A 26,197-nucleotide genomic window follows, 5' to 3' on the forward strand; every position below is an offset into this window, starting at 1 on the left:
TAGAAATCATGCATATTATTACATTGAGAGTAAATTATATCAGTCACAGGCACTTCGTTAGTTGAAGAGCTGCGTTCTCATGAAGCATATTGTACTTTATTGCTTCTGTGAAGATAGTTAAGGTGGTACTATTTGTTTGCAGCTAAGGTCAAGACAGCCAGTTTATAAACCAGTCCATTCCTGCTTCTTCGCTACAGTGAAAAATTCACCCAACCCATACTGAACTTGTTTTGGTAAGCCTTTATTGAACACATGTATAAAATCAGACGAACAATACCTTCAAAGACTGTGTCACAATCAAAAAAACTGGGTGCAGGTTTTGTAACAGTGCACAATTGTCATTGTTTTGGCTTGGATAGAGTTAATTTTCTTTGAAGAGGATTGTATGATGCTGTGCTTTTGATTTTCAATGAAAATAGCGGTGATAACACACTGATGTTTTTAGTTGTTGCAGAGCAGTGCTTGCACAGAGCCGAGAACTTTTCTACTTCTCCTGCTGCCCTGCCAGTGAGGAGGCTGCGGGTGCACAAGGAGACAGGAGGGCATGCAGCCAGGACAGCTGGCCCAAACTGGCCAAAGACATATCCCATTCAATATGATCACAGAATCACAGAATGGCTCGGGCAGGAAGGGACCTCAAAGATTATCCAGTTCCAACCCATCCTGCCATGTGCAGGGACACCTCCCACTAGACCAGGTTGACCAAAGCCCCATCCAGCCTGGCCTCGAGCATCTCCAGGGATGGGGCATCCACAGCTCCTCTGGGCAACCTGTGCCAGGGCCTCACCACCCTCTGAGTATAGAATTTCTTCCTAATATCTAATCTAAATCTCTCCTCTTTTAGTTTGGAATTATTCTCCCTTGTCCTCTCATTATCTGTTTGAGCTAAGAATCACTCTCCATCTTTTTTATAAGCCCCCTTTAAGTACTGAAAGGTTACAATGAAGTCACCCCAGAGCCTTCTCTTCTGTAGGCTGAACACCCCCAGCTCTCTCAGCCTTTCTTCATAGGAGAGGTGCTCTAGCCCTCTGACCATCTTTGTGGCCCTCCTCTGGATCCTCCTCTAACAGCCCCGCATCCTTCTTGCATTGCAGGCCCCAGACCTGGATGCAGCACTCCAGGTGGGGCCTCGCAAGGGCAGAGCAGAGGGGCACAATCACCTCCCTCAACCTTCTGGCCACTCCTCTGTTGATGCAGCCCAGGATACAGCTGGCATGAATCCCTGGGCTGCAAGCACACACTGCTGGCTCATGTTGAGCTTTTCATCCACCAGAACCCCCAAGTCCTTCTCTTCAGGGCTGCTCTCAGTGACTTCTTCTCCCAGTCTTTGCTCATGCCTGGGATTGCCCCAACCCAGGTGCAGCACCTTTGCACTTGGACTTGTTTAACTTGGTTCACATGGGCCCAAACCTCAAGCTTGTCCAGGTCTCTTTGGATCACATCCCTTCCTTCTTTGGTATCAATTGCACCACTCAGCTTGGTGTCATCTACAAATTTGCTGCACCGTCTATTGAACAGTACCAGTCCCCAGACAGACCCCTGAGGGACATCACTTGTCACCAACCTCCACCTGGACACAGAGCCATTGACCAACACTTCTGGGTGTGACCCTCAAGCCAACTCCTTGTCCACTGAATGGTCCACTCATCAAATCCTTCTCTCTCCAATTTGGAGACCAGGATGTCAGGTGGGACTGTGCCAAAGGCTTTAGAGAAGTCCTGGTAGATGACATCAGTCGGTCTTCCCTTGACAACTGATGCAGTCACTCCGTTGTAGAAAGCCACCAGATTGGTCAGGCACGATTTGCCCTTGGTGAAGCCATGCTGGCTGTCTCGGATCACCTCTTTGTCTTGCATGTGCCTTGACACTGCTTCCAGGAGGATCTGTGCCATGATCTTGCCAGGCACAGAGGTGAGGCTCACCATATTATGTTCAGCAACAAAAGCTGGGGTAAAGGAGTAAGAACGGGACATTTGGAGTGATGGCATTTGTTTTCCCCAGAAACTGTCAGGCATGATGAGCCCACTTCCTGGGAGTGGCTGAACACCTGCCTACTGATAGGAAGTAGCAAATGAATTCTTGTTTTGTTTTATTTTGCTTGTGTATGTGGCTTTTTTTTTTTTTCAGGGGGCTTTGTTTCAACCCATGAGTCTCACACTTGTACCTTTCCAATTCTCATCCCCAACCCACCTGGGGAGAGTTAGCGAGTGGCTGTGGGGAACTTCAGCTGCTTGCTGAGGTTACACCACATTAGTGACGGCTCAGACTTTTATTAAAATGACCCTGAGCAACCTCCTGAAGATATACACCTGAGCAAAACAGTGATAAAATGTTGAGAGGGTAAATAGACAATTATGATTCCAGAAAAAATATTTCAATAGAACCAGGAAACAAACAAACAAACAAACAAACAAACAAACAAAAAAAAAAAACTTAGAGTTGATCAGGACACAGGATGTACAGAGAAAAACCCAAATGACACACAAAAGTTACCTTCATTTTCCACCCACAGAATGTGAAAACTGCCTAGTGGATACTGTACTATTGGCCATATCACTGGTGTACAGCCCCTGTGGCTGCTGAGGTAGTTTCTTGTTTGTTTTTCGAGATGGTTTGTTAGGTTTTCCAGGCTTGCTTCAGGTCTGTAGGTGATGCTCATTTCTCTCTGTAGGGCTGGAGGCAGCTCAACTGAGAAAGTGCCAGACTGAAACAGCAGCAAATGAAGTAGCTCAATGACTGTAGTTTTACCACCAAACAGAAGTTGTGGAGGGGAAGGGGATGAATGAAATTCATAAGTTGTACATTGCAGTTGAGAAGCTGTGGATAATTTAATAGAGAACAAATAAAAAAGATCCGTGCAACACCAATTTAAAGCATAAAGGTGTAAAACACTAATGCTACTTTGAAATAGGGCATGAAAACTTACTGAGTTGAGAAAGCACAGGAGCAAGTAATCAATAAACCAATGATCACATTAGGCTATACATGAAAACATATGTGGGTCATGTACAGTATAATGGACTCTATTTTAGGGGGAAAAAAAAATGGGCTTCCTCCTCTCACTGAAACAGAGACCTGTAAGTATGTAGCAGTCTGTAAATAGTATTAAGTTGTTTGAAACTAAGCATCCAAAATGTGAGAAATGTGAGGCATTTGTGATTCATTAATTTGTCTGAAAATGGGTGCCATAGTCCATAAAATAATTGCACTTCCTTGTATTTGCTGGTTGCTTTCAAGTTGTTTCTACATTTAGTAGGATTAAAACTGAAACAGTTTTGTTTCTACCTGCTTCTTCATGGAAGAACGAAGCAAAGCTTCTGTTTCTTCCTGCCCAGGCACAGCTAGAAAGAGGACATCTGGAAAGCCACAACCCATACACTGTCAATGTGAGAGTGTCGCTACAGTCTGCAGCTCTATACCATCGACATTCCTTTGCACTTCTTTTTCCTTCAGAATTTGGTAAGAAAGGTTATTTAAAAACCATTCTATATCTTGATAATCTTCAGGCCATTGCAGATATTGACTCCTTTGTAAATAGATTCGAATTGGTTTGTGCTTCATCAGTTGATACTGAGAAAGTGACCCAACTACTACCATAATGAGGACATCTTTCAGATCACTAAAGTACCTGCTCTGGGCAAAATTAAAGGCTTCCACACACCACCCATCTTTGAGAAACTGTCTGGTCACAATGCAAATTGTTTTTCTGCTGTTCCAAATGGCATCACGAATATTGTTGATATGTTCTTCCCCAGGCATGAAATCTCGTTCCTCAAAGCACAAGGTAAATCTGTTTTTATCAAAATACTGTGAATCCAGGTGCTTTAGCAAAGAATTCTGGACCCATTCAAAATCATTTTTGCTGTAGCACAAATATGCATCATACTTGTATTCACTTGTACCTGCTGCTGGTGGATGGCTGTCTATCAATTGTTTTGTGATAGTTTTATACCAGACAAAACAAATCCCCCGACAGCGAGTAAAAATGATGACTGCCATTAAAAACATTAGAAGGGTGGTGGACGTGAAGATGAATACCGAGAATCTGAGTGTCTGCTGGAGTTCATCTTCATCGCAATCATGTGTCAGAAATGATAGTGGTTCCCCTGCCAACACAGGTGGGTACACACAGTACCTGTCAAACTGTGAGCCAGCTAGAGTTACATTGGTTTCATTTAGCCACACTAGTAGGCTCTTTAAAGTACAATCACAGACATAGCTGTTATGTGTTATATCCAGAGTACTCAAAGACATAAAGACTTCAGGCTCAGGGGAAAAAAGCTGGTTTCCAGACAAGTTTAGGTGTCTTAGGCTTTTTGGAAAAATCCCAGGAGAGAGATGAGACAAGAGGTTGGAAGCCAGATCAAGTCCTTCTAGAGATATTAGGCCACTAAAAATTCCCTGTGGAAGAGCATTAAGGTAGTTGTTGTTAAGAAGTAGAACCTGAAGTTTGGACAGTGGCCTGAACACATCCAGACATGAACCTCTCTCCCACACAAGCTGTAACATGTTTTCTCCTAGATCCATAAAAATTAACTGATTGTTTTCTGTAACAGTAACGCTTTTCTCACAATAAGAGAAGCGATTCTGTTTTAAGAAGATATACTGCACACCTGGAACTTGGAAAATAACATACAGGTCACCCAGATCTGCCAACCAATTTCTCTCTAATTCAAGATACGTGGCAGCTATTGCTGTGTTAGATATAGACATTAACTTATTTTCACCTAAAGAGGCATACATCAGACGTGGAAAGGAAGGGAGTTTTTTAATGGCATTGTCTCTCAGATTGATTATTTTCAGATTTACTAATTTACTGAATGATTTTTGACCAATCATGCCAATATGGTTTTGCTGCAAATCAATGTACATTACACTATGTAACCCCTCAAAAGTATAATCATACAGCTCACCTAAAAGATTACTTGAGAGATTGAGAGTTATTAGTTTTCCCAAGCCAAAAAATGCTTGCCTTTGGATCTGATTCACCTTGTTTCTGAAAAGGTTTAGTGATTCCAGATTACCAAGGCTTTTAAAGATTAATGAATTGAGAGAGAAAATGTAACCATTGGAAATATCAAGCACACGAAGATCACTTTTTGCTAGCCCTGTAAATGTATCATTATCTGGATTTTTTAAGTTATTGTATCCAAATCCTGAGCCCATTGTATGAAAGCTAAAACTTAAAGTATTGATTGGAGTCCCTTTAATGGCTGTACAGAAATGCTGGACTTTCTCTGTGCTCCAGCCATTCTCACTAACGTCAAGTAAGTTAAAGGTAATATTTCTGAAAGGATTTGGGCATTTGGCCCAGACGGTTTCATTAATCTTATACAAATAAGTATTACTGAGGCTAAAAAATGAAAAGTGTTTTCCTTGGAAGCTGGTAAGATTGCTTTCACACAGTTTGGATATGTCATTGAATTTCAGGTTCACACTTTTCAAGACTGTTAGATTATAAAACAAGGAATGAGGCTGAAGTTTTGTTATTTGGTTTCCTGAAAGATCCAATTTTTCTAATGAGATCAAATCTTGAAAGTAGCGCTCCTCAAGGATGGAAGCTCCAAGGTTGTTGCGAAACAGCCGGAGTTCAGTCAAACTTGTCAAGCCCACAAAAACATCAAGATCCAGCTGAAGAATCTCATTTTGTCCTAAGTCTAAAACACGGAGGTTTGGCAGGTTCCTGAAAGCTTCTTTTCCTATGATAACAGGTGAGACATATTGTGTTCCAATTTCCAAGTACAACAAATGCTCCAGTAGTGGAAATGAAGATGAATTCACTTCTCTGATATAGTTCAAACATAGCAAAAGCTTCACGGTGTTCTTTGGCACAGGTGGAATAGCTGTGAGGTTGCACGAACAATACATGGCAACTAGGGCTTCTGAATAACACCTTCTAGATGCAAAGGTATTTCTAGCTAGTGATATTCCAAAAACAAGTACTAGCTGTTGATGTAACATCATGAATCTGTATGAAAGAAGTGAAAATAGTAAGCATTAATTCTGCTACTATCTGCAATAAGTGGTATAGCAGGTTTTTAATAGTTGTAGAATAGAAGATTAATGTCATGCTAAAAATTACTAGTGATTTGGATTTATCCTTTCTTTGAAATCTAATAAGCATCATCTGATAGTCTCAGAAAATGGATCCTAAAGAGACACGAGCACCTCTGATACGAAAAGTAATTCTCCTGATCTACATCTTAAGGTCAGCACCAAAACCCCAATAGTTAAGTAACAATGTGTTAGTCTAGCAATTTAATTTGCATCATGAAAGTGACAACACTGGTATATTAGCTTAATTCCTTAATTGGTGATCCAAACAGGTTTAAACAGTTTGGATTACTAAAGTATAAATGCCTCATCCAGTCATCAGAACAGGGCAGGCCAGTGCTGCCCTCTCCCTCAGCTCTCTACTTGTGAGGACAATGATGCTATCTGGAGTGTAGGTTGCTCTAACACAGTAGTGCCTAACAGCCATGAAGTTCCTAAAAGGGGAACTTCATATGGGGCTCTGTAACTCTGAGATTAACCCTGTAATGTGAAATTGTTCTTGAAAGAGTGGTAAAATAGTTTTAGAATAGGCAGGTGCAAGGCTAACAGTGAAGGAAAAGAAAAATGTGGCAGCCTGAAAACAGTGCTGCAAGATGTGAAAAAATACATTTGCTGAACTGTAAATTGCTAAGTTATTGCAAAAAGGTACATAACATAATTTATGCAACCCGATGGTGAATATATTTATTAATTTATTCACACACTGGATTTTCCATGCGTTATACCATCTGTCGGCCTGTCTCTCTCAGACATAAATCTCTTCAAAGAAAGGAAAGTCTTTTTCGTTGAGCATGTTACAAAATAAAGCAAATTATTATCACTAAAGTAGTTGTTTGTGTACTGTAGTTAAAAAACAAAACAAAACAATGTTAGCTAAGGTTGCAACCATCTGCCTCTCCTTTTTAAACACCATTATTTGAACTGATTTACTGACTGGCAATCCAATGTAAGATGGGGAAAGAGAGTTGGGCTTTGACCCAGTAATTGAAAAGAGGTAAATCCCATTAATTATTATTATGATTTAAGCACACTGATTCTTTAAAGCACAAGTACAGAACGCTGTGCAGAATTTAGAACTTGAACTAAAAACATCTTATGCTTGTTGCTGTCATACCAAGTGCACAGACTTCTAGGAAATGAGGAAGTATGTCAGTAGAAACCAGTCTGATATTCACATTTCAAATACCAAAGGAAAGACCTAGCCATTTTTATAGACGCCACAAGTAAGAATTACAAGGTTATAATAGTACAGTTAAATCTCATTAACTTTGACACAATCTCACGGAACCTAACATTTTTTGTTGATGGTTTCAAAGTCATCAAGTTATACTGAAATTTGAACTCGCAAGCATCTAACCATTACGATGACTAAGATGAGTCTGTAAATTTCCACCTTAAGGGCTCAAATTTCAGGTGGGAAATACACACCCTACAACTTTGTATTTCATGTTTTTATCTTGTCAGTTTTTAAGACAGTTTTGTGGTTTGAGTCAAGACCTTGTTCTTGAATGTGAAAGAGATGATGATAGATGGTGAGGATAGAGTGTTAAATTCAAAAGTTCTGGCATTCAAATTTAATTCTCATTTTGTCTCAGCAAATATTTAGGATTTGCTCCAAATAAAAGCAAATTGCAGGCAATAAGTATCAAAATTCTTTTAAGAGATTTTAACTGCATCTACAGGAAATTATCCATAATACTACAAAAAAATTATACTTTTTATCCTCTTTTTTGACTTAACATACACTGTTAAGGGGACATTTTAAATAGCCAGCTCTATAATATTTAAGTTCCTACAAGATATTGTAGGTTAGTAAAAGAAGACACAGCTAAACATATAGCAAGCAGATCATTATTTTACAGATGTTTAAATTCCATTCCAGGTATCTGCTCAAATGCTATAGCTGTTGTTTTTGTTTTTTTGTTTGTTTGTTTTTGTGTTTTTTTGTTTGTTTGTTTGGTTGGTTGGTTGGTTTGTTTTGTTTTGTTTGAGTTTTGGCAAAGTCATAACATTAGCAAAACTGATGACAGATAGAAAGTACTTTGGAAGTCAACATTTAATATAAATGTATACCAACTTACCACAAGAAAAAGCTCAAAAAGTTTAGAGTGGAGCTATGAGAAAACATTGTTTATTATTTTTAAATTAAAAAATCGATCTTGATTTTTACTATCAGAAAATAATTATAAAAAAAGGTAAAATATTTTTAACCACCTCTGCTTTTACATTTTATCTGCTTCTCTATGTTATTGTAAGTTAAAAATCTCTATCAATCTCTTAACAGTCCTAATACTTCACCTCAGCTCAGGTTTGGTGACAAGGAAGGTTTCATTTGTAAACTGCTCCCTCAATGTTTTCTGCAAAAGCTACTACTTTTTCCCCACAGATCTGGGCTCTTCATGAGCAAGAGCAAGATGCTAGCAGCATAATGCCTGTTACTGTGCTTGTGAAGACAGCAACAATTTTTAATTTAATAGAATCTCCCTATCTAGTACTTTGTACAACCCTTCACCATTAGGTACTTTAATAGCAATAATATAGGTACATTAGTACCTACAACCTTTTGGGAAGAGTATTTTTCCTACAAAATGACCATCATCCCATTCAGTTACATGCATGTTCCTGGAGATGAAGGATTGTATAAATGCTTAATTTGTTATTGAAAAATGGAGCAATGAAGTTTAGAGAACGAGAGCTCTGCATGTGGCGTTTTGTTTCTTTCTTCTTCAGTGATGTCAGAAGGGGTAAGCAGCCAAGGGAACAAGAAAAGTAGCAGGAGGAAGAGGAAGAAAAAACACAGCAAATGCTTTGGGGGTGGAAAGTCATTAGCAGGTAAGTTTCTAAGCAATGGAAAGAACTTTTACAATACAAGGTGAATCTAGATCTAAAAGCAGCAAGCAAATGCACACAGAATGCAAATATTGTAGTTTGTGTCTTGGACTCCCTAGGAAGTATGCATCTGGATCAGTGAAGGCAGATTCAGCTGCTTAGAGTAGTCTGGAACTGACCTATAACATTGCACTACCTTTTTAAAAAAAAACTAATTTTTGTTACCATGGTTTTAAATCACCTAGAAACCTTCACTAGCACAGCAAAAAAGGAAGGGAATTGACAGTACCTGAGAGTGGATGTTGTAGTGCTGCCTGTCCTTCTCAGCACAACTGTGTACATCTTAGGACATTGACAGAAGCGGTCAGTGAGCAAGGCCTGCAGTGTAGCTGAAAAGAGGAACTAAGACTGTCAACTTTTTCATGTACACAACTCAGGAAGAAGTTAGAATAACAGCTACTCCATGGAGAGTTGCAAAGCACTCGCCATTTCCCCTTCCCTGTCCCCAGCAAAAATGCACTGAGTCCACATAAAGAATGGGTTACGTACCCTATTTTTCTCCTTGTTGATGGCTGAGAATGTTCACTTGCTATTTAAAAAGTGATACGAAAGGAAAATTTCAGTCTCAGAAGTGGTTTTGCACAGCTTTTAGTAGCATGCTTACTCTCCTCAGCAGCACCTCCTGTTTCTGCCACATAACCTAGGTCAAATATGAACCAGCACAAGCCGGCTCAACTGATAGGCACTCGTGTACTCATGAAAATAATCAGCTGACCTAAATAGTTCTGAATTTTCAGCCAGAGCTTTTGGGAAACAAAACATCAGAAGTGCTAGCTAACTGGACAGGCTCTAGAGAAGAACGGTTTGATACAATTAACAACAAGCTTTAAAGAGTTTAAGATTTTTTTCAGTAACTCATTGCAGTGACCCTGATATCCTCCTATGGAGGATTTCCCTAGATGACGACTCAGTCAGTGAGAGGAGTTGTGTTACCCACCACAAGAACAGACTGTCTGAAGTAATTCTATACAGATGAAGTCTTGTGATCAAGAATACTCATAATTTAGGTCTGTGGGATGTGGTCAGCAGATAAAGACTAGACAGAGGTAAAGCTGGTAAATTTTTATTTAACTGCACGCACACACACACACAAGAAGGATGCAAATAGTTTGCTCATGCTAACTTTCACAAAAACATCTAGGCCATTTTCTGTAGGCCACTGGATGACAGGTGAGTGTTGTGTATATATAATAAAGGTACCAATAAAGTGCTCCATGAAGGCTCCCCCAAGGATATAAAGCTGTTGTCTTTTCACATCAGTCTCCAGAGGGTCTGTAACTGCTGTGCAAGGCTCCTTAACCTGAGGTGCACCAGTGCAATGGCTGCACGTACCAGGAGTAGCAGAAGGACATGGTGGTGCTGTGCAGGTTGACTAGCTGAAGGAAGGGCCTTTTGGATCAGATTTTGGGGGACTTGGCTGCCTATATGCTACTAAGTTCACATGAACAGAAAAATTTGCTTTTCCCAATCTCATTCTTCAATTCCTGGGTCCCTTCCTGCCATACAAATGAAAGAGCCTCTCTGTTCTGTTATACCTCTATATCCAGTCATGCCACAATTCCACAGAGAAGAGAGTCATTTCTACTTCTCAGAGAAGTGCAGAACAAGTTAAATATCCTTATCTAATATTCTTACATGATTTTCTTCACTCATGGCGACACTTATGGACATCTTCCTAAGAGACTGGTTATACACACTAACTGTAAAGGACTATCTGTATTTTTTAATTGGTAAAATTTCTCAGAACCTTCAAAAGACCTTCAAAGAGCACCCTCTTTCTTTTAATCTCATGGTAAGCCTGCTGAAAAGGAGTTTGTGTACAATACTTACCTAGGCCATAATAGAGATCTTAAAAAATAAATCACAACCAGTAAGACTTTGTTCTTAGATTGACCAGATAAAGGACAACTGGTACTGTGAAAATACGTATTGTTGCTGTTATCCAATTAGATCAAATCTACCCACTGAAACAAAAATAAATAAATAAATCTCCAAGCTTTTGTCCAGGCTCTAAGCCATCCCAATATATGCATTTGTGCTCATAAAAACTTGCAATGTAAACAAACTGAACATATGGGACCTGTCTAGTCAATTACACCATAAAAAAAAAATATTAATTAGATGATTAATGAATGTGCACCTTTGAAGCCCCTGAGCCTCTCCCTTAAGCTGCTAGAACACTAAACTCAAATACAGCATTTTCCGACTTAAAATCAGAGAGCATATTATAAGGCAAGTGAGTACTGAGACAGTTCTTTTCACAGGTGGGGGACCTAAGTCAAGAAGTTATTATGTGATCTGACAGAGCAGAAGGGCCATAAAAACCAGCCACTGGTTTGGGTAATCAGAAGCTACATATTGGATGTAATTATCTAGATCCTATTCGTCATTTAGATTCATTTTGATATCCCCTCAGATTATAAGATGAGATGCAGGCATGCACACTTCAGAGAGCGTGATTCCTCTATTCTTCTTCTGCTATTACAGTTCTTTAAAACAATGTGGTCTCCAGAAGGACAGGGGAAAAAATTGAACATACAGACTAAAGCATGCTCTGGTCCATTTCTCTGGGGGACAGGAGTAAACCAGATAGACAGAAGAGGGGGTGCTGCAGCCCCAGACTCCAGCTCCTGGAACTGTTTTGAGTGTCTCCCTCCTGAACAGAGGCAGCCTGCTTTTCTGTGCTTGAGCAGCCAGCTGGGTGGTTATTGCAGCGAAGGGACCCACTGCTGGGCACTGGCCCATCTGTCAACCCCAGGCAGCCCAGGCTGCTCTGTCACTGTGTCTGATAGGGGATGACGAAGGCAGAGAGAGCCTCAAATAGCCTCGAGAAGAGGACCAGCAAGGTTTCTTACTCTCTTCCAGGTTGTAGAGAAATGAACTTCTCAAGGCTTCAATGAGGACAGTGAAGATTCCGTTTTTTTCAACTAACTGCTATGGTTGCTTCCCAGCAGGGACACTTGCTCACTTGCACAAAGTGCTTGTGCTCAAGAATTCTTGTCTCATACCCTGAGTCCATCTTGACTTCTTTTTCTTTGAAAGTTAACATGTGATAGCTGCCTAGTCTAGACTAGAAACCACTCCAGTGAAGCAGCATTTCCCTTGAGAAACCAAGAAACATAGCTATTGTTTTGGGCTGTGTTTCTCACACAGAGGATTTAGCTCAGGGACAAAAGGGCCTTTTTTTTTTTTTTTTTTTTTTTTTTTTGTGTGTGTGTGTGTGTGTGTGTGCGCGCTTGCAGGATAATTAGAAGCAGCCAAATTTAAAACTGTCTCCTGGAAAACATCAAAGAGATCATAGGAAGTAACTATCAGGAATGACAGCTGAGCTGGAGGTTGCAATTTTAAACTTACAGGAGGCCAGCTTTCAGAGAATTGACAGAAAACCTTGGGGAAGGGGCAGTGAATAGAGAAGCAGCATTCAGACTAACTCCTAGGATCACAAGCAGAATTTGGTATAGCCTTATCTACAAAACTAATCTTTTTATAAAGCCAAGCAGCACTGTCATGCCAATGAAATTGTGGCCAAGCATAAAACAGCAGTAAGTAGCTGAAGTCAGCAAACATGACTAGATGGCCACTTGGAAGGGAAATGGCACAGTAGCCACTCTGTCACTCCTGGGACCCAATCTGGGCAGAGTATTTATTAAAGAAGTTTTAGAAGAGTGTGGAGACAGGTGTTGATAACAGATAACAAAGATGTTTGCTTTTGCAAGTATGTTTAAAAAAAGCAACCGATAGATAACAAGCTGCAAATGGCCAGTGACAAAAGAACCACAAACGTCTTGCAAGGCAGACAACTGGTCTGCCCAGCATTTCAGTTAAGTTAAAAACCTCCTCCCCTCTTTCCTGGAATTGGGATGTTGAAATGATACCTCTGAATTTCTTTGCAATAGGTCTTAGATTAGAATAGGTTTGAGTTAGCTCCAACTCATCGGTGGAGGAGCAAAAAACGTGGAAATTGCGCTCACGAGTGCAGGTGACATAAGTTTATGCTGCAGAACCTGCTGTGCGAAGGAGACATAGCAAGCAGACAAGGCAGAAAAGCCAGGAGACTACCTGAAACAGTTACTGCATTGAGGAATTCTCCAGTACGCCGCACCACCAACCCTTTCTGTAGTACAAATACCTACCTATTAACTGTGAGCACTGGTTATTTTCATCCGGAGGCACTCTCCTTCTCTTCTGTTGCTGCTCTTACACCTCAGTGAATAACATCCAAGATTCATTGAAGACGTGTTTCTGTCTAACGGGGGGGATGCTCTGCACAGAGGCCGAAGGAAGGGGGGAAGAGATCCGACCTCAGCACATTTTGCACAGCCTGATGACACAAATGCTCACCCAGAAGGCCTCCCTACAGAACAGCCTGGAGACTTTTCTTGCCCTTCCTGTTACATGTAAGCTGGTTCCTGCTTCTTGCTGTCTCAATCAGCTTCTGGAAGTTCTTGCACAATGACATAGCTTCAAAAAGAAGCCGAAGAATGGCAAGAAACCTGTTGCCAGTCAGGAGGAAGGAAGGCAGATGTCCTCAGGCGGAGGACACAGCTGCGTTAACTCTCCCATGCCCTGGCTGAATGCTCCCAGCAATAAGGCACGGAGTGGAGTGTACACACAGTGTGCGGTGACAGCTGAGCATCGATCTCATTTTAAACCAAATCGGCAGCCACTGCCTCATTTTGGACAGCCACAGCTAGAGGTACTCATCAAAGCACTGCAGAAGGGGGCTCCGAGCTGGGCGCCCGGCTCGGCTCTGCTCGGCGCCCCCCTGCCTGCGGCTGAGCCTCCACTAGAGAGGACCCCCGAGGCCCCCAGCTGCCCCCACTCACCTCCACCTCCACCTCCACCTCCTCCGTCCCGTCCCATCCCGTCCCGGGCACGGCGGGGGCTGCGGGCAGGGGCTGAGCCGGGAGCCCAGCGCCGGCCGTGCCCAGCACTGGCAAGGAAGCAGCAGCGGGGGCCGGGGGTGTCGGCGGCGCGGCAACGAAACCCAAAAGAGAGGAGAAAGACATCCAGGAGAAGCCGGGAGGAATTAAGCACCGGCAGGTGAATTAGCTCCAAGGGTGGGAGTCCCGACTGGCTTCCTGCGGGCGGCCGCTAGGTGTCGGGAAGGGGATCTGGCTTCGCCCGGCTTCTTCCGAAGAAGCAGTTTAATGCATAAAAGGCGATCCCACCGCCTGACCTCAGTCTACACAGCGCAAGCTGCTTGGTGCCTGAGCTGTTCCAGCTGATCTGCCAGTAGAAAGACTCCCACACCCCCGTCTCTTACCTCCAGCACTGCTTGCCCTGGGATGTGCGCTGCCTCCAAGCAAAGCCTGCTGCAAGCCGCTGACCCTCTGCTCGCAGGCTTAGCCCATTTCCGATGGTCAGCCTGTTCTGCCTCCTTCATTGCCTTACACGAAGCTGATTTATGTGCCTGTTACAGTAATTCTTGAAGAGGAATGTAAACAACAGGAATGAAAAGAGGTCTAAAAAAGAAATGACGTTTTTATTACGTATTTAGATACGCAGTAATTTAAGCTTTTATTTTTCACTTAAAGACATCTGGAAATTGATGCTCGTTGTAAAAGTGCTTGTTTCTTAAGTTTTTCACTGGCCCAGCCAACTAACTTTTTAGCACACTGCTGCCTGGCCATACCCGCAGCTGTGAGCTGGGGATTTAGTTGCATTGCATGGGAGAAATAGGTTCCTAAAACAGTGGTTATACACATTACATCACGTTAACCAAAGCATGACCTAATCTCGATAGTTAGAAGTGTGGAACCAAGGGTCATGTCTTAAGATTCACCTGTTAAATTAAACGAATCTCACCTCTAAACCTGTTTTAGAGATGAATGTCTAAAACAGCCTACACACACAGCTTCCAGCAAGTTGTAGTACTCCTCGCCTACACCTACACTCCATGGCTACCTCACTCCTTCCAGAGCCTCTCTTCTACTAGGATCTGAATGCTGCTTCTGTCCCTGATGTGCCATGATGTCCCATCAGATCATAGGATATCTAGATAGGAAGTTCTCCCTCTGTACAGACGAAGCTGTTCTGCTTTATGTGGAATTGATTGGGCCAGAAATGATACCAAAGTGCCTGTCTTCTTGCTGCTCTTTTTTGTTTCTTTGTTTTTACTCATTATTTCTAATATTTATGTCACTTTTGTATTGGGTACTTATAAGTAATAATACATATACATATTTTAATTTAATCAGTGCAGCTCTTTGGTTGCCTGTGATCTATTCTACTTGTTAAATCAGGTGAGAGACTGCAACACACCCAGGCACTGAAGCAACAGCTCAAAGGCCACTGAAAACAGGACTTGTGTATCTGGAGATAAGTAATTTTGCTAAACTTGGAATAATTTAAATGAAACACAGGGAATCAGACAAAGCCAAATACATCAGTTTAGGAAAAGTCCTATGAAATTCTGGCAGATCACATGGGATATTAAAAAAGTGTCTGTTTTGTGCAAATTTTCAGTGTGAGGAAATGGTTGAGATACTTATGCCAAAATACATAATGCTAATTTTCTATTCAGTCCTGCTTTTCTCTCTCATAATTGTATAGATGGAACTGGGTGCCTGAAGTTCTGTGTATTTTCAGTACTGATCTAAGCCGTAATTAATAGGAAAAGGCAGTAAGGATGTAGTTAAGTCTCTTGTCTACCCAGCCAGCCACCACAGCATTTCTTTGCAGGTGGTGGCAGTAAGACCCAGTGACAGGATTTAGTCCTGTTTGCACATACCTCACCCTGTTTCTTGTGTGGATACTTTGCTTATCATTCCCTTGCTGTAGCTTGGATGTGTAGACTTTAAGCATCTTTTATTTAATATATTTTGTACGTTTCAGCACAGAAGCTTCTAGCATAGTGGCATAGTATTCAGTGCTGTTTGTTGTACAGTCAGTTCCTGCTAACAAGTAGTCACAAATTTTTCACTTTGTGAAAGCTCTTGCCAAGGTTTGGTTGAAAATCCAATGTAGGACATTTTTAGGTTGATGCATTGACTTTGATTTATCACTGAACTATGTTCACAGACTATTGTTACAAGTGAAATCTTGCTACTGGATTAAATCCTTCTGACTCTATTATTAAAAAACTCTGAGTTTAAAATGTGTAAATCACACGACTCTGTGTAAAAGATGTCAGTATATTCAGCTCCTATGCCTGTATAAGTCAGAGAGTAAAGAAACAGCTAAGTTGTCTGTTAAAGCAGCCTGTTACTTTCTCATACTCCCCTTCCCCCCCTCCCCCAACACACCGTATTTTCCATAGCTCTGTGCTGACATCTTTAAATGCCTTCATCCGTAGAGGAATGTAATTCCTAATGATACAGATGAAGGTGTTGTGTTTTGTTGACAAAAGGAACACCTACACAACCATGTCATGGTGTTCAGACGCTTGCAAGAAATGATTGAAGCTAAAACAAAAATTGTCTTTCTGCTGCTGTATCTATGTATGGATACGTTTCCAGCTCCTCCTTTGTGTTATGCAAGCCACATACACGTGGTGAGCTAGATGCCTAGTAGGCAGGTTTATGTGCAAATGCCACTGCCTGCAGTTCTGCTGAGCTCAAGTCAGACACTTCTGAACTCTCTGACTGAGATCCCATTGGCACCATAACGGATTAGGAAAGATGTAAAAAGAAAAGATGTTCTCTCCACTGTGCACATGAAAACACCAAAAATACAAGTAATTACAAAATTTCACTGTGTCCTAGATAGTTGCAACTTCTTGACCTTAAGTACTGAGATACTTAATTTTAAGGATATTAGTAATTTCAAGAAAATACCTTATATGAAAGTTCATTTATGAAATCCAATAAAAGCTTTAACAGATTTTGTAACAAATAGACGTTTGTTTCATATTTTGGTAAGGACTTCAACAGGTCAATAGGTTGTTTATTGTTATGGTTTATTACCAACTATGATGTCTTCTGTGGTTGTGCTTGTAACATTTCCAGTGTATACCACTCCAGTTTCAACATGCTAATAAAATGTCTTAATAACGTACAATCTTTATAAGCCATCCTAAACAGCAACTGTGTTTTAATCTTTATTGAAGTAAGATCCAGAGGTGTTCTCCCTTAAATTTAATGGAGTGGATCTAATACTGAAAAAATGTGGCCCTTCTGTGTGCTGGTTATGCAAACGACATTTGCCAATTGTAATGAAGTCAGGCAATGAAATTCTAAGAGCCACAGAAGGTTATGTACGGTGAATGACTAATGCCTTCTAAATTAAGGTCTATAATTGTACTCCAGTGATTAATGCATTAAATTAGTGATTTCTTATGTGTAAGACTCTTATCAAATGTATTTCTTATTGTACCTCTGGGCTCTCCTCTAATGTATAATATGCAGGTGAAATACATGATCATTTCCCACAGGTTTCTTCTAAAGCAGTCTTCCACCCACACAAGATCAACACTGTAATAAAGTCATTATTTCTGGATACTCACATTTACATACCTTGCATAGATAATTAGATTAAGTCTCTTTGCCTTATGAGTCTCAGTTAGAATTATCATGTTAAATACCAAGAATTATTTGATTTTTTTCTTCCACCTGGATTTCACAACAAACAGCCAAATCTGTGATCTCAGTAAACCCCCAGCTTGCTTTTTTTTTTTTTTATTAAAGAAAAAAAAAAAGCCAAAGCGTGGGCTGTTTTGAGTATTTGAGAATTTTTTAAAGTGTTTTCGAAAGCTTTTATCAAAGCAGTGAACTGAACAGTTTATCCACAGAATGGATAGAATAAGACAAAATACATTTCTACATGTAGAAAGATAATTATGCTCCATTTGTGCATAAAGAAGGATCCAAAATGAGCACCTACAAATGCTTTTTTTCGGTTGTAGGTATCACTGATTTTGATCTGATGTTGGTGAGCTCCATTCTTAGTGAGACTGAAGACTTCAGAGAGGAAGGTTTTTGTATTTATGTGCCTTTATAGCCTTGGCTATCACTGAGTTCAATCCCAAGTATGACTATGTTAATATAAGCAAAGAAGAAAAAGGAAAGGTCAGCAAAGTTTGATCGATTTATAAAAGTGCTCTACCAGTCGTGACATTATAATAATTCAACATATTACACTTTAGCTTAAAAATTCGGGTATTTTCATTTTAACATACATTGAAAAGTGGAAGCAGACCAAAGTTTTATCTGTTTAAACTAGTGTGGTCAGATCTTGGTAAAACTGCTCGGAGGTGTGCTTACCATGCTTTGAATTCTGAAAAATAGCACAAAAAATGTAGAAAAAGATAGTGATTTGAAAACGATTCTGCCACCTGATGCTCTCAAAGGTCTGTGTAGATGGTAAGAGGAAAAATGTAGTATCTAGCCTGCAAACTATACAGCCCACATGGTCTGACCTCCACAGTTGTACAGGGCACATCCCTATTTTGAGCACTGCTGCCAGACCAGACAGATGTAGCTGTAACTTCCACCTCTGGCCACACAGAATAGGAGACCTTCATTCAGGCAACGCCTGCCAGCCAGACATTATCCTCTTCCCCCTTTTCTGCAATAAACAAATAAATAAATAAATGCATAATATAAAAGCTGACCTGAAAGCTGTTTTTATACTAATCTAAATGACTGTCAGACTTTGTGACTGTACTAAATTGGTCTGTGATGACTTTCCTGTTACTGAATTATCCAGCGTTTGTATGTGAGTGTACATATGCACATGCTCATGCAAGCTCTGGTCTCTACCCACAGAAATGCCCCAGGAATCACACAGTGCACGCAGCATCAGGTAAAACAGCTGCTAAAGTGAGAGACCCAAAAAATAATTCCTGCAGTGTTAACAAAAAGGGAACATAAAGGTAAAACAAAATCCACTGCTAACACCAAAAGAAATGTCCCATGAAATTGAAAATTGCACATGCTGACAATATGCCAAGTTTCTGCATGTAACTAGGATTTAAAAGTTGGCACCTCCAAGAAAGTCTTGTGAATCCTCTTGCACTCAAGACATCTATCATTTAACTTCAGCATATTCAACTGGGATGGCTGCATTGCTCCATTCTGACTGCTTTTCCAAATGTGAAAATGACAGCTGAATTGCCACATGTCATGATGTGCCATTCAAAAACACAAGGGCTAAGGAGAGCATCAGAAAAAGCACAGCAAATCACTTTTTACACTTCCAGGAACACTATTCTTTCTAGGATCTTCAAAGTGGTTTTTAGCAAAGTACATCATATCCTAGATAAAAGGGCCGAAGCATTTTTTTCACATGGAATGATGTCTGCAGGCATCAGAATAATAATCTGAAGTCTTGACACTAGCTCACATTTCTACGAAGAATCAATGGGAAGTGATCCACATAGATTCAAGAAGGACAAGGACTTTTTGGGCAGAAAGCTGGCTTGCTCACTAGCAGGGCTTTAAACTCAGTGGGGAAGGGAATGCACCGATAAATGATTCAGAAAAACACCTGAATGCCAATACTTTAAAAAACAGCAGGGAAACACCTGTGAATCATCCTATAGGAATTAGGAAGGACTCCTCTAAAAAGGTGACGATGCCCATAGTCCAGATGAAGTGCCTCTACATTGTTTTCCCCTGCATGCAGCAGGGGAAACAAGCAGGAGGAATTGGAAACCACGGTGCAATTAGAAAAATAGGATCTAATTGCTGTCATGGAAATGTGGTGATATGAATCACACAGCTGGAACATTGGAATAGAGGGCTACAAGCCTTACAGGAGAGTCAGGCAGGGAAGGAAGGGTGGATATGTCGCACTCTGTGTTAAGAAATGTATAGATTGTGAAGATGTGTAGGTAGCAGGACCTGCAATGGTGGCACCACAGCCCTCTCTGGAGAGTGACCTACAATCAGCTTCCTGTCCCACAGCAGATAATGGCATTGTCAGGTGTCTTACCTGTCAGCAAAGAAAAACATAGCAGTTTTTCTTCCCCTCATTCCTCCTCACATGGTGCCTGTTTTAACTAAGCTGTTTTTATGCTGACAGGAGGTTCTTGGACAGGAATAACTGGAGAAAGGTGTTAGAATGGGAGGTACTTCAGCAGATGTCCCATTGCTTCTGAATGCGTCCACACCTGAGAGTCCACTCTGTTTGATATGAAATGTTTTTCACATTTGTATGGCCTTTTCTTGGATTTTTCCTATCTGTTTTGATGTGGCAGCAGTTTCTGCTCATTTTGTGCTGTCAGCAAAGGCCCTAAAGTACTGCTCTTATCTACACCTGTTCCTGCCATGGAAAGTGCTGCCTAAGGAAATGAAGGATGCTACAGAGGCTGAATAGAGGCTCTGACTCACTGCTTATGAAGCAACCATCACCTCAGAAATCATGTTTGTCTGAAAATAGCTTGCCATTTTAAGTAACCCCACGGGTTGCTGTTTCATTGTTTGATTGTTTATTTATTTATTTTTCCCTTTACTTTGTACATTTGAGACACATTTTGTGCCTTGTCACCCTTGCAGTGCTATTGTTTTTCCTGGCTGATGTGCCTGCACGGCTGTCACACCATCCCCTGTGGGAGGCTGCTGCAACAGGCTGAGCCAGGAGAGGCAGCAGGCAGAAGAGTGGCGGTGAGAAGGTGGAGCAGGCTGGGCCCAGTCCTCTGCATAGTGTCTCCTCAGACCTTACCTCTTTCTTTTTAAGCTGAAAAAGACCACTGAAACTTTCCTGTTTCAGGGCCTTGGCATTGATGGAATTGTGTGGGTTAAGGCTCAGTACAGACAGGCTATCGCAGCATAAAATTAGAGCCATGACCACACTAAGGAGCAATGCTCAAGTAGAGCATTTCGCGGTTATCAAAAATTTTGTGCTTTTTGCATTTCCTGCCTCCTTCTTGGAATCACACGGGAACAGCTGTGTTTGGCATCTCCATGTGTATGTCCATCTACATTTGGAATTTAAAATCTATCACAATCTGCTTGGCATCAGTTCCTCTGCACGTTTTTAGCATATACTTACTGCTCTCCACAGACTTGTTCTTCATTTCTTCCTCTGTGGCCCCACTAACTAAATAAGCTTTAGCTCATTTTCCTTTTAAAGTCCAAACCACTCTCTTCACTCTGCAAAACAGAAAAAAAATAATCAAATGTCAAAGGTCTTCAAATTATTGTGTTGCAATTTGTGATTACTATGCGTGACTCTTTCTGAGCAGTGGCCTGGGATGTATGCCTTTCGCATTCAGTAAACAAACCTTTTCCACTGAGCTTAAGTATGTAATTGCATGGCTGAGGCAGTTTCTTCTTTCCAGAAAAAGCACTTACGAACATATCTTGAATTAAGCTTTGAGATTTCAACACAGTTGTGTTTTTTTCTTCCAGATTCCTGTGCGAAGCAAAGTTGTGTTTTTGCAGTAGAATGTCTCTGCAGTGGAAAATTCCACTAACCTTGCATATTCAGAAGTGATTGTGCAGGCACAAGAGTGGCTTGGCAGTGGGGAGTATGTTAAGCAGATAAGGGGAAGGTCCCACTGTCCCAAAATAAAGGGGATAGCCAAGAAAATCAGGATGAGCAGTGTGAAATCAGTCAAAGCAAAAAATCCAAAACATCACAGGCCCTCTAGTCACGAGAGAAGAAGGGAAAAAAAAAAAAAAAAAAAAAGGAAAAGGAGAAATTGATGGTTGGTAAAACAAAATTGTATGTATATGGTATCGTAATAAGCATTGAGTAGTTTGTGAACCCGTAGTACTTAGCCAGTGAAAAGATGGGAGGAATCAGTCATTGGGTAATAGGGAATATAAGGTTATGGGTGCTTTTGCTGGGTGCTCCTGCTTGCAGAAAGCCTGCCATTGTAATCGTGAATAAAATAGTTGCACAGAAGGCCCTGTCTGAGAAAATTATTGAGGTATTTATCACATTCCTAATTTTGAACATGAGATTTGTCTGCCCTATTTTGGGCTTCCTGTTTTCCAAAGACGTGATTACACTGAACAGAAAAATGAATATGCAGGGTCAACATGACCACAAACCTAATTCTAAACTTGATTTTTTTTTTTTTTAATTTGCTTGATTCATTTAGTTTTCAATGGCACTCTCTTTGGCATCAGTGTTGACAATACTACCTCATACAGCTGGAACTGAAGAATATGCTGATACAATGATCTGATAGTATGCTGCTGATAAAAAAAATAATCTAACAAGCCAAAAAAAAAAAAAAAAAGGGGCAAAAAATTATGAAACACTACTGAATGGGAGACCCATTCTACCACAAACTGTAAATGTACCAGGCTGACTTGGGGCTGCAGTGCTCTCTCCCCATTTTATGCAAGGTAACAGCCTCCCAGCTCTCCTGTGCCACACACACGAGTGGCTACAGTGTGTGCAGATGTTTACTGCAAGCACTGCTGCTGCCAGAGACCCAAGTCCCACTGTCTTTTCTCTCTCTATACCTCATTATTGGAAAATAATGTCCCTTTCTACTTACTGCTTATTCAGTCTTCTTTTGGGGCGAGACTCTGCTTTTTAAAGGTATCATTTAATTTCTTGAGAAAGGATAGTAATGACTTTTCCTGCCTGAGATATTTAAAACCTACATTTATCTTGTTTCTTCTTCTTTTTTTTTTTTTTTTTTTTTTTTTTCCCAAATATTTTATAGTTTTAAAATTATATTGTAGGAAAAACACACAAACAATTATAAGGTGAAACAGAATGACAGGTGGTTGTTCTTGCCACAACTGCTAACTGTGGTGATGCCCTTTGTGCTGGGAACCAACAGGCAGACCTATGAGTATAAAGTCTCATTTTAAAATTGGGTTTGAGAGCCAGAAAATCTTCTCATGAAAATCTGTCTGTGTTAATACATGGAAGTAATTTCCTCTCTTGTTAGATATTCTAGAGCAGGCAGATATTTGATTTACATCTGCTGTCTCCTAGTGACATAAAATATGGTTTGGTGACACAGTCTAGATGAAGAAACTGAAGGTCACAGAACAATTAATCACTTTCTCACTCATAATTTCTTACAAAGGTATTAGGTATATTTAGGATATGTTGGCTTCTGAAGATGAAGACAGCACTGTGCTGAATTTAAAAGGTGTCTCAGAGGATAATGGTCTTGAAATCACCTGAAACCTTGGGGTCCGGAATGGTTTAATGAAACCATCCCTGCCTGCTGAACAACTGTCGGTGCCTACTGCTGCTGAAGACTCTCATTGACCTGTTGCATGGCACTATGCTGTGAAGGCTTAAATAAATGCAGTATGATGCACCCAGTCAGCCTCAATTTACTGCAAATAGTGTTGTCTGTAGGTTCGTGCCCAGTGCACCCCGCCAATAAGCACACAGGGTCGGAATTCACATGAAGTTCCACTGGTAACGCAAGTGAAATCAGAGAGCTGGGTGGAGAATCTGGCATCTAGTTTTGCCCTACATGTGTGTAATGCTAAACCCCAGCTTCCCTTGGATGGGAGCACATGGTCTTCCTTCTGCTTTTGGGAATCAAGATGCTGGGACTCCTGAGTGCATGTTCAGAAATAACTTGTTGCTGAAACGGGCTCATTAGTCCCAGTTCCCATCCATTTCACTGGAAGTTGAGAGCAGTGTGTATATACAGAGCCTCCTGTCTGCAGCAGCTCCTACATTCAAAATTTTAGGGAATAGCAGACTTCTGGGACAGCCAGTTAACTGGAGAGACATCATTACAGGTGTGGCTTTAGACCTACTCCACTTGGTGATTCGTCCCCCACTTTTTCCAGGAAACGGAGAGAACATTATCATCTAAGTCTTTTAGTAAATATGTCTATCTCCAGTAAGATGCATTTGTGACAGGTCAGCACAACATAAGCTCAGCTAAAATGTTTTGCTCTTTATAGCTACCACAATGTCCTGAATGCTGGGCTTCAGCACTCCTGGGGCTGTATCTAAGCTATAAACTTGCCATGACGTAAATGTTGATGAAAGTGAACCTGTTAAGTTGCTGAAGTGGTTGTACAAAAAACAATAGACAGCTGACTTTGGTAGTTGAGCTAACCCTCATTTTTGTTGCAGCACTTTCATAAAAGCCAATTACAACAAACTTCAACAATATCTATGTCAGTGATAGACTGCAAATATTTATAGTCTTTATCAATGAACACGCAAAGCTAAGCTAAATTATTCTGCCAAACTTTACAGTAAATGATTAACCCTGAATTATCAACAACGGGCATCCATGGTTAACAAAAGAAATAGTTGATTGCACACTCATTAACACTAGAGCACCAAACAAGGCAGACTAATAGCATGTGCTGTCATGGAATTAATAGGAGAGACAACAGTGGCAAGTGCCATCTCCTACAGGGTGGGACAGTTGCAGGGTGCTGAGATAGCTGCTGAAAGACACTTGCTTTGGCAAGAGCAGCATGTACTCAGCAGTAGATAGACGGAAGTCAGAAGCTGGTGGTAGTAATGAGCATTAAAAATAAATCTAGCCTAATTAGGTAAAACAAACAAACAAACAAACAAACAAAACACCAAAATAACTGACAGCTAAGCAACTGTTAACTGTTTTATTCTAGCAGTTACCCTGCGGATCAGGAATTCGTACCAGAGCACCAGGCAGTGGACAGATGAAGTGACCTGCTGCACATCCTGTGCTACCTAACTGGAGTACATCAGCACTCATTTTCTGAAGCTGTGAGCTCACCATTTTAGGAAAGGAAGGTGTCTTTAAAATCTCTAAAATCTAGATTAGCATTTTGAGCTAATCCTTAACAAGTCTTTGGCTATTTTGTTTGTACAGGGACATTCATCTGCACCTGTGAACTTTGGGCCAACAAAAGGTAGTGAGCTGACAGGCTTGGGGCCTAGGCAGACAGATACATCATGCATGTAGTAATGTGGGCTCCCCTTAGTGTCCCCTCTAACAATTTCCACAGACCATTTGTCAGCAGAGTGAGGAGCTCTGTGTCCCTTCTTGTCCTCACTGCTGAGAACGTAAATGAGGAAGGCAAATATGAGCAACCTCGTCAGAGGGAGCGTATGTTGCCTGCTGGGTACTGCACTGCAATTAACCAACTTATTTCACATCCCAGCATGACTGAGATGGCAGAATGAAACTGGAACAATGGTCACAGCTAGAAAAAGAGAAGGAGAGTCAAAAGATGAACAGAGAGGGAACATAAAGCAAACACAGTAAAATAAAACATGGATCCAAACCAAAAGAGCATTTTGTGCATGGACAACTGAGGACCGTTTTGCAAGCAGAAGCAATCTGACCATTGAAATGGAGATGTGATCAAAAAGGGCTTCTGGACCTTCCAAAACAGGAAGCTTGTCTTTCCTCCCTGACTCTTGACTTTTATTTTGAACCTTTTTCATTAACAAAACAGCTCGCTCTGTTCTTATCGGAGAATATGGGGAACATATTCATGTACCCCTCTGAACTTTATTGAAATGTGTTTTTTCTTCCTTTATGTTTCTGGTTTGGATTTGTCTGGTTTTCTTTTTTTTTTCTGGTTGCACACCCTGACCTAGGAAAGTGACAGGCTAAGCAGGGTCTGTCTCCCCACTTGCAATTCCTTTGGGAACTATGTGTAAGGGACTGAAAATGCCTTTGACAAGGGGAGTTGCTCCTGCATTTAGGGTGGATGTTCACTTGCTTTCTATCTCTTCCTGCCTGAGAGTTCTTGAGTATGCCTATGAGCCCAAGAACAGGAGCTAAAGATGTGCATCTTTCATCCATACTCCTCATCTGACAGCTGATGTGCTAAGCTGTGCTAACATCTGCAGCACAGCACAGATAGGAACGAACAGCTTTTGTGGCATGGGAAGGAAGTTTTGCATAAACATGAAAATGGTCTCTGTGCTCCAGTGCCTGAGCTGCTGTTTTTCCTTAAACTCAATAGGTGTCTTTAGATAATTGCCAGGAGAGGATTTACTTCACCTAATGCACATGGTGTATTAGAAGGGCTGCATTCATTTGCCTGCCTAAGATAGACACAAAAACCAGAAAATCCCAAATATGGATTTGTCACAGAATAAAATTCTGAAATCAATGTCACTTTATTGCAACAAGGTTTAGTTCATGGGATTTATCTGGAGTTCAGCCCATGCTACATAAAAAGCTTCTGTTGGTAGAAAAGAAAATATTTCTGGCTGTGATTTTGATAAATGCTGAACATTTTGTCCAATACCTTCAGTTTGGAATTAGCATACATGGGGAAAACAGAACGATAGCCAGGTTTAGTTCTCAAGTTGGGAATCACACAGGAACAGAACAAGCCCCAAGAGCTCATCTAGTCCATCCCACCCCAATGTCTTTCCTGGCACCCATTTATTTGAAATGTTCTAAAAAATCTCTCAT

General features: G+C 40.9%; 1 protein-coding gene across 6 annotated transcripts; it reads right to left on the reverse strand.

Moving 5' to 3' along the window:
* Window positions 1-225: 225 nt before the first annotated feature.
* Window positions 226-14,355, reverse strand: TLR5 (toll like receptor 5). Of its 6 annotated transcripts, XR_014691357.1 has the most exons (4): window positions 9,433-11,048; window positions 9,173-9,272; window positions 2,494-5,968; window positions 226-1,945 (listed from the first exon to the last, which is right to left on the reverse strand). XR_014691357.1 is itself a non-coding variant. In XM_084514372.1 (3 exons), the coding sequence occupies exons 2-3, from the start codon at window positions 9,223-9,225 to the stop codon at window positions 3,382-3,384; spliced, it is 2,640 nt and encodes an 879-aa protein (XP_084370498.1). In that variant the 5' UTR covers window positions 9,226-9,272; window positions 14,210-14,355; the 3' UTR covers window positions 226-3,381. The 6 variants fall into 6 exon arrangements, 5 of the variants coding, with proteins under 5 accessions (XP_084370498.1, XP_084370499.1, XP_084370497.1 ...); XM_084514372.1 differs by lacking the exon at window positions 9,433-11,048 and adding an exon at window positions 14,210-14,355 and having other exon boundaries at window positions 226-5,968; XM_084514373.1 differs by lacking the exon at window positions 9,433-11,048 and adding an exon at window positions 13,077-13,701 and having other exon boundaries at window positions 226-5,968.
* Between the last annotated feature and the right edge of the window lie 11,842 nt (window positions 14,356-26,197).

Source organism: Aythya ferina, assembly GCF_964211825.1.
Source record: "Aythya ferina genome assembly, chromosome: 3".
Taxonomy (NCBI): Eukaryota; Metazoa; Chordata; class Aves; order Anseriformes; family Anatidae; genus Aythya; species Aythya ferina.